The sequence below is a fragment of the Penaeus chinensis genome, chromosome 1 (genome assembly GCF_019202785.1).
Source record: "Penaeus chinensis breed Huanghai No. 1 chromosome 1, ASM1920278v2, whole genome shotgun sequence".
Taxonomy (NCBI): Eukaryota; Metazoa; Arthropoda; class Malacostraca; order Decapoda; family Penaeidae; genus Penaeus; species Penaeus chinensis.
In genome coordinates, this window is record NC_061819.1 from 38,766,012 (window position 1) to 38,775,222 (window position 9,211).

The 9,211-nt window shown below is 38.7% G+C and overlaps 1 protein-coding gene across 1 annotated transcript in view; it reads left to right on the forward strand.

Moving 5' to 3' along the window:
- Nucleotides 1-3,673: 3,673 nt before the first annotated feature.
- LOC125041656 (protein PXR1-like) overlaps nucleotides 3,674-9,211 on the forward strand; it is a gene marked incomplete at both ends in the record, with an annotated part of 7,371 nt that continues 1,833 nt past the window's right edge. Inside the window, 4 exons of the mRNA XM_047636846.1 lie at nucleotides 3,674-3,721; nucleotides 4,472-4,489; nucleotides 4,599-4,655; nucleotides 4,842-4,879. Coding sequence (XP_047492802.1) covers nucleotides 3,674-3,721; nucleotides 4,472-4,489; nucleotides 4,599-4,655; nucleotides 4,842-4,879 — 161 coding nt within the window. The remainder of the gene's footprint in view (nucleotides 3,722-4,471; nucleotides 4,490-4,598; nucleotides 4,656-4,841; nucleotides 4,880-9,211) is intronic.

Sequence of the window (9,211 nt, forward strand, 5' to 3'; positions counted from 1 at the left end):
TACCTCTCCTTTGCCCACTCTTCTTCTCCCCCTCCTCCTCCTCCTCCCACCCTCTCCTCTCTCCTCCTCGCTCTCTCCCCTTCTCTCTTTCTCTTCTCCCTCTTTTCCCTCCTTACTCAATTCCTCTTGTCCTCTTTTCTCTCTTCCTCTTCTCCCTCTTCTCCCTCCCTTCTCTCTTCCTCTTCTCCCTCCCTTCCCTCTTCCTCTTCTCCCTCTTCTCCTTCTCTACTTCCTCCCACCCTTCTCTCTTTTCCCTCTCTTCCCTTCCCTTCCTCTCCTCGTCCTCTTCCTCCTCTATTATTCATTTCTCCATAATTCCACCTTCCTCTTCTCACTCCCACTCCCTCCCACCCTTCCCTCCTCTTCCCACGCTCTTCTCTCTCCTCCCAACTTCTCCTGTTCTCTCTTCTTCCTCCTCTCCGCTTCCTCCCTTCCCTTCCCCCTCCTCCCACCTTCCTCTCTTTTCCCTCTCTTCTCCCATCCGTTTCTCTTCCCTTTTCTTTTCCTCCCTATTATCATTTTTCTCCTATTCCTCCCCTCTTCATCCCTCCCTCGTTTTCCCCCTTTTCCTCCTCTCCACCCTCTATCATCTTCTTCCCCTCCTGCTCTTCCTCTTTTTCCTTCCTTCCACCTTTTCTCTCCCTCCTCCTCTCCTCTTACTCTCCTTCTCCGCTTCCTCCTCTGTCTCGCCTTCTCCTCCTTCTCCTCTTCCTTCCTCCTCATCTCCCCTTCTCCTCCCTCTCACCTTTTATCCTCTCCTTCTCTTCCTCTTCATCCTCCTCTCCCTCCTCCCTTTTCTTTCCTTTCCCCCCTCCTCCCCCATCTTCCTCTCCTCCTCTTCAAGCTCTCCTCTTCCCCCCTCCTTCCCTTCTTTCTTTCTCCTCTTCCCTCCTATTCACCCCTTTTCCTCCTCTCCTCCTTTTCCCCCTCCTCCCTCTTACGCTCCTCTTCCTCTTTCTTTTCCCCCCTCTTCCTCCCTTTCTCCCCCTCTTCCCCTTCCTCCTCTCCCTCCTCTTCCTCCCTTTTCTCTTCCCCCTTTTTTCTCCCCTTTCCTCCCCCTCCTCTCCCACTTTTCCTCTTCTTTCTTCTCTTCCCTCCTTTCCTCCCCTCCTCTCTTCTCCCCTTCCCTCCCTTCCTTTCTCTCTTTTCCTTCTCCCCTCTTCCCCCCCTTTCCTCCTCTTCCCCCCTCTCCCTCCTCCTCTTTTTCCTCCCTCCTTCCTCTTCCATCCTCTTCCCCCCCTCCTCCCTTTTTCCCTCCCCTTCCCTTCCTCTCTCTCTCCTCTTCTCCCCTCCTCTTCTTTCTTTCTCCTCTTCCTCCCTCTCTCTCCCTCCCTCCCCCCCTTTTCCTCCCTCCCCCCCTTTCCCTCCCCTCCTCCTCTCCCCTCCTCTTCCTCCCCTCCTCTTCTCTTCTTCTCCTCTTCCTCCCCCTCCTCCCCTCCTTTCCTCCCCTCTCTCCCTTCCCCCTCCCCCCTCTTCCTCCCCCTTCCCCCCCTCTCCTCCCCTCCTTCCCTCTCCCCCCTTTCCCCCTCCCCCTCCTTCCTCCCCCCTCCCTCTCTTCCTCCCCTTTTTGTCCTCGAAGCCTCCATAAACGCCGCTCCAGTTTTTTGCTTTCCAGACCAAGCTGCATCACCCGGTCGGGGTATTAGGGAAAATAGGGGGAATAAGTTTTTTCCTCCCTCTCTCTTCTCTTCTCCAAATTAAGAAACCCCATTCTCGTGGGAGGGGGGGAGAGGGGAGGGGGCCGAAGGGGGTGGGGAGGGGGGTTTTAAGGGGTTTGGGGGTTGGGGTGGGGTGGGGGGGGTTAAATTAGCTGCGAAAAATTTGTTTGGAAGAAGAGGGGTTTGGGGGGGGGGGGGGGAAGGGGGGGGTAGGGGTGGGGGGGGTTATGATGATTTAGGAAGAGGGGGGGGGGGGGGGGGGACTGGAGAGGGGCGTGAAATAAAATGGAAAGAAAGGGGTGAGAGAGATGTAGGCGTGCAAAGAGGGGGGGGAGAAGACACACCACCCCAACACACACACACACACACACACAACACAACAAACAACACACACAAACCGACCATACGGACATAGTCTACACAGTTTTTACACAAAAACCCGCTAACAATAAAGAATTTTTAAAAAGCAGTATTATTTGCGGGTTTTTACATTTAAACAGACGAGAAATATTTATAATTATAATAAAAGAAAAAAGAAAATGTAATCCATATTAATTATCATAACCCCCCCCTATTTTTATATTATCATACGTTATTGGAATTTTTAAACAGCATTATTTTTCCAATTATTATATTTTTATTATCCTCATATAATTTTATATAATAAAATTAAATTTTTATTTATTTTATCACTATAATAATAATAATAATAACTAGTATTATTATTATATTTTTATTATTAATATTATTATTATTATTAGTACCATCATTATTATTATTATCCTTATTATTATTATTTCCATCATTTTTACAATTTTTTATCATTTTTTTAATTTTTTTATTATTATTTTTTTATTTATTATTATATTTATCATTTTTCAATTTTTTACAATTATCAATTTTTTTAAATTAACCCTTAAATTTTTATTTATCATTATCATCTTTTTTTAATAAAATTTTATTATTACCCTTACCTATTATTATTATTATCATTATCACAACTACTACAACTACAACTACTAAAATGATTATGGAGTATGAGACAACCAACTCCTGAAAACATTGAAAGCAATATAGATATAAAATAAGTTTCTCGTTAATTGTAAATGATAAATGTTCAGGTTTAGATTAAGCTGGAAGGAAGAGGCTTTAGATTTGTAATATTCAATTAAGTCAAATCTCCATCATCTGTAAATTGAAAAGGAAAAAGAAATGTTGCGTGAGCGTGTGTGTGTGTGTGTGTGTGTGTCTGTGTATGTGCGTGTGTGTGTGTGTGTGTATGTGCGTGTGTGTGTGTGTGTGTCTGTGTATGTGCGTGTGTGTTTGTGTGTATGTGTGTATGTGCGTGTGTGTGTGTGTGTGTGTGTGTGTGTGTGTGTGTGTGTGTGTGTGTGTGTGTGTGTGTGTGTGTGTGTGTGTGTGTGTGTGTGTGTGTGTACATGCTTGCGCGTGTGTGTGCGTGTTTATGTGCACGTGTGTGTGTATATGCGTGCCTGTATGTGCTCGCGGAGTACACTATATTTTGGCGCGAGGTTGTGGCCCGTAGCATGCCGTACGTGTGCGTTTGCCCGCGTGCGTGTTTTCAGATTCTTCCCAAACCGTACAATATCTCACCCTCCAGCTGACAATAATTACCCTTGGCTTCAAACGCATCCCTTTCTTCAGCTTCGCCATTTCCAACTTTCGAATCCCACTCTACGAATCAGCGAATGGAAGAAAATGAAAAAAAGGGGAAAGGAAAACCGAAGAAAGCGCCTGGAAGTTAAAACGTCACGCTATCTGGCTTTGTTCCCTCCCTCATTTATGTTATTGAAGAAGAGAAAAAGAAAAAAAGAAAAGAGAGAAGGAAATGGAAGAAGAAGAAGAAACAGAAAATATATAAGGAGAGAAAAGAAGACGAAGAAATTTGAAATACATAAAATTTAATAAAGAAGAGGAGATAATAGAATAAAAGAAGAAGAAAGAGAAGAAAAGAAGAAAAAGAAGACGAAACTGATGAAATAGAAGAAGAAAATGAAGAAGAAGAAAAAGAAGAAGAGGAGAAGGAAGAAGAAGTAAAACGAAGAAACTGAAGTAAAAAGAAAAGGAAAAAAGAAGAAAATGAAGTAGAAGTAAAAAGAAGAAAGAAAAAAGAAAATGAAGAAGAAGAATTAAAAGAAGAAGAAGAAATAGTTCTTATACATAGTGTAGAGAATAAAAACACACACGCACACATACACACATGCAAACACACATACACGCCCGTACACACACACACGCACATAGACATGCTCGTATACACATATATATTAGTAATATAATAGTAATGATAATGATAATGGTAATAATAATAATAATAATCATAATAAAAAGGATAATACTGATATTGATAACAATGATAATAATGGTAATGATAATATGAATAATGATAATGATATTAGTAATGATAGTAATATTGATTAATAACAATGATAGAATAATAATGATAATAATAATAAAAATAATAATAATGACAATAATAACAATAATAATGATAATGATACTCATCATTAAAATGGTTATAATGATAATGGAAAAATCTATAACGATGATACTGACCAAAGTAACAACAGTAATATTCATGGTAAATATGATAAGAATAACAATGATAGTATGCGAGAAAATAGAATAGAAAAATGTTAACTGCTAAAGTAAAGTAACAGGAACCCTTTCCATGAGCACAAACACGCTTTTATATGTCGTGGATGGGCAAGGAAAGTGAGAATAATACAAGAGATGCGATAGAAATAAGAGAGGAGAGAGAGGGGAGGGAAAAAAAGAGAGGGGGGAGAGAGAGAGAGAGAGAGAGGAGAGTGAAGGGGAGAGGGAGAGAGGGTGAGAGAGAGAGGGAGGGAGAGAGAGAGAGAGAGAGAGGAGAGAGAGAGAGAGAGAGAGAGAGAGAGAGAAGAGAGAGAGGGAGAGAGGAGGGAAGAGGAGAAGGAGAGGAGAGAGAGGGGAGAGAGAGGAGGGAGGAGAGATGAGAGAGGGAGAGAGAGAGGGAGAGAGAGAGAAGAGAGAGAGGGAGAAGAGAGGAGAGAGAGAGAAAGAGATTTAGAGGAGAGGAGAGAGAGAGAAAGAAGAGAGGGGGAGGGGGGAGAGAGAGAAAGGAGAGGGAAGGTTTTTGGAGAGAGAGAGAAAAAGAGAGGGGATTAGAGAGGAGAAAGAGAAGAGGAAGATAAGAGAGAGAAGAGAGAGAAGAAGGAGCACTAATTATCGCTAATTAACGGGAATAAGTAAGAGAGCGAGAAGTCGAGTTAAAACTAATCTTCTTGCCCTGAAGAAGTAACTCTCGCTTTTTCCATCGGTGGAAATCCTTCGCAAATCCTTCGTTTGTGAAAGTCGACGGCGAGGATTTTGTCGAGACAGAAAGGGTATCGACATTTCTTCGGGCTTTTAATTCTTGATGCTAGGGTTTTTTGCCTCTTGAGCCGAAAGGGAAAAAAAAATTACGATGCAAACAAAAACGATTAAAGAAACTAAATTTTTGGGAATCTGCTCCCAACTTTAAGGGGAAAATTAGCAGTGGCTAATCTCTCTGTCTGTCTTTCTTTCTGTTCATCTGTCTATCGCTGTATATCTATTCCTCTCGATGTATTTCTCTGCCTGTCTGCATGTATAGTATACACCCCCTAACACAAACACCAAACACACAAACAAACAAACCACACACACACACACAACACTCCAAAACAACCCACACACACACACCCCACACACACACAACCACAAAACACACCCCACACGCCACAACCACCTCAAAAAACACACAAATATATATTTTTTATATATATATTTTTATTTTTTTATATATTTATATATATATATTGGGGAAACGGTCAGGCAAATTTAGACACAGACACAAAGCCAAACTCAAGCATAAAGGAGGGGTTAATAGGCGCCTTTTTGCAAAAGGGACACGCGGGTTTTTAATCGATTGACGTTGAAGAGGGCATTTTAAACAAGGAGATGCCTTCAGCCAAGAGAATACAGTTTGGCCATTTCATACGTCCCCCAGCCCGAAAGAAAAAAAGAAGAGAAGGAAAAAGAAGAGGGGAAAGGAAAAGGTTTCGTGTTTTTTCGCAGCCATCTGAAAAAGATTTACTAGTTCTTTTGTCGATTGTTAGCTGCTGAATGGGGGGCTGACAATTTTCTAAAGTTTCCCAGAAAAAATTATGGCATTAATGAATAGTATAAAATAGCGACGTAGAAGGGAAATCTCGTAATTAATTATTTTGTCAAAGATGAGGAAATTGACTAATTTTTTTTTTTTTTAGTTTTTTTTCTTCATTTTTCTCAATTAGAAAGTTACCCAATATGATCTTATTTTCTTTGAGATTGAGAAATACAATCACAGATTAAGAAACACGTTTATGAAGGAGCACGTGTGGACCCCTTGCCAGACGAAAGGCTTTTGCGACTTGAAAAAAAACTCACAGTTTGTCTGACCGGTGATTTGGTGGAAAATATAGACGGCTTCATTTAACAAGGACAAACTTTTATTATCTAGTTATCATTAAATTGAGGAGGGCAGACAGACTAATCCACGCTCGAATGTTTTATATCCGTTGTCTTTACCAATTGTCTCCGAAACATTATCTACAATCAGAACAATAGGCGGTCACTGAAGGCGGCTGGTGAATTTTATTTAATTTTTATCCATTTTATCCATCTTTCTTTATTTTTTTCTTGTACATTTCAACACAGACGCACTGGTGTATTTTAGTGATTTTCTACCTTTCTCGCAGTTAACCCACGTGTGTGTGTGTGTGTGTGTGTGTGTGTGTGTGTGTGTGTGTGTGTGTGTGTGTGTGTGTGGTGTGTGGGCATGTGACAGTAGGTAGATAGAAAGATAGATACACAAAAACAAACACAAACACACAACACACACAAAACACACACAAAACACATATTATTAATTTTATATATATATAAACTATATATGCTATATATATATATATAAATATAATATACAATATATATATATATAATATATTATATATATATATAATTATATATATTATACACATTTACACACAAATTTCTGTTTTTATATATATTTCTGTGTGTGTGCGTTTACATGGCTACATACATACGTAAACATACTGTCTATCTATGTGTCTTTATGTATATGTGTGCTCTTTCAGCCACTTTCGAGGATTACCATAATCTGCTCGGCTTCTCCACACACAAAGGCTGAGGGAGGTAACATGACGCCAAGTGCAGTGGCCTTTTATGCAACTGCAAGATAATCTCCTGAAAAGAATGTTTGCACTCGTCAGCTGAGACCAACTATGAGGGCGGCGGATGAATAAAACACACACATACATACATACTTACACACACACACACACACACACACCCACACACACACACACACACACACACACACACACACACACACACACTCACACTCACACACACACACACACACACACACACACACACACACACACACAGTATATCCGTGTCTGTGTGTTCACAAATATATACGCATGTACATATCGAACATATAGACCTAAAGCTCTTAAGAATGATTTGAAATGAATGATCGTTCTGTTCAATAAAATAACGGATCCCTTTGAGGTCATGAAGGCAAAGCGTCTGGCAGATTAACATGGCTCGGAATTCGGAAGATATCCCTCGGAACTTTCTCGTGCCCAATATTCTATCAACAGCGATAGATAATCTTTCGATCTTGGGCCGTGAAAGCGAGGTGCGGAGAAGGACTGGATGGGAGCCTTTCTCTCGCTGGAAGGACAGGGAAGAGGAGTTGTTGGCTTGACTGACACGAAGAGAAGGTCTAATGATTTTTACATGTATATGTATGTATAAATCAGTAAATATATAAATAATAATGAATGTGTATAAATATCATATATAAATAAAATATCTATAAATAAATATAATATATATATGTATATATATATATATATATATATATATATATATGAAATATATATAAGTAATGATAAATATAAATGCATATAAATAATATATATATATATATATATATATTATATATATTATACATATATGTATATATTATTGTATTATGGATTTATATATTATATATATAAAATATATTATATATATGTATGTTATGTATGTATTTACATATTATATATATATATATATATATATATATATATATTATATAATATATATATATTATATAATATTTTATAATTTTACCATATATATAAAATGATAATAATAAGAAATATATGAATAATATATATATTTTTTTATTTATCATTTTTGTCTTCTTTGCTTTTCTGATCTTTTTCTTTCTTTTTCTTTTCTCTTCTCTTCTCATTTCGCCTCTTTATTTTTATTCTATTTTATTTCCTCCTCTTTTCTTTTCTTTTCTCATTCCTTTTTTTTCTTCTTCGTTTCGTTTTTTCAGCGCAGAACGTCACGTCGCTTCAACACTAAAGCAAGCTACAGCTCACGAAGAATGCAACGCATGCAACACCGTGTTCATCCCCAGTGTCTGCCCGGGATTGCACACTTTAATCCATGACAGACTTATATATCAACTGGAGAAGTTTAATTACTTGGAATGACCTGAGATGACCCAGTGACATGGCTACACTGGGTTGACCTTTCTAGGTGGTTAGTTGTTCGTCTGATGAGGAACACTTGGCGAGTTCGAAACGTCGTGATTCAGTTTCTCATCGTGGCTGTTATTGTCTCCTATACTTCTCCTCTTCCTCCTCTTCCCCTCCTTCCCCTTCTCCTTTCCTCCCTTTTTCCCCCTCTTCCTTCTCCCCCTACTTCTACTACAACTATTACTACTACTACAACTACTACTATTGTTGCTAATACTACTATTACTACTATTATTATTATTACTATTACTCTTGCTACTACTACTACTACTATTATACTCTTGCTACTACAACTATTACTACTACTCTTACTACTATTGCTACTACTACCACTACTACCTATAACTATTTATTTTACTACTACTACTTTCCATTTCAGTTTACACGTAGTACCAATGATGAGAATGATAATGATGATAATAATAATTATGATAATAGAAAAGATGAAATAAAAGTGATATTGATATTGATGATGATAATGATAATAGTTTTGATAACAATAGTAATAACACTATTACTACTACTACTGCTGCTGCTACTACTAATAATAGTTATAATGATAATAATATTGATAGTAATGATCATGAAGATGATGATGATAGTGATAAGAATAGTTATTGTTACCATTATTATCATGCTAAAAAAACTGACAATAAATGCCTACTATTATTACTACTAAAACCACCACTACTACTACTATTCGTAACACTCCTACCTTTGACAACAACAACAAAACATACACAGCAAGCGAAAATAAAAGTTCCAGCTGAGATCACCGTCATCTGACACGATAAGCTGGTAATTATTTAAACACGAGCTGCGAATCAGGCAAATGAATCACATTGTTTACGCTCTGTGATCCGTTTTCCACTGTACGGTCGAGCATTATTTTTCCCCCCAGTCGTGTAAGCATTTCAGGTATTT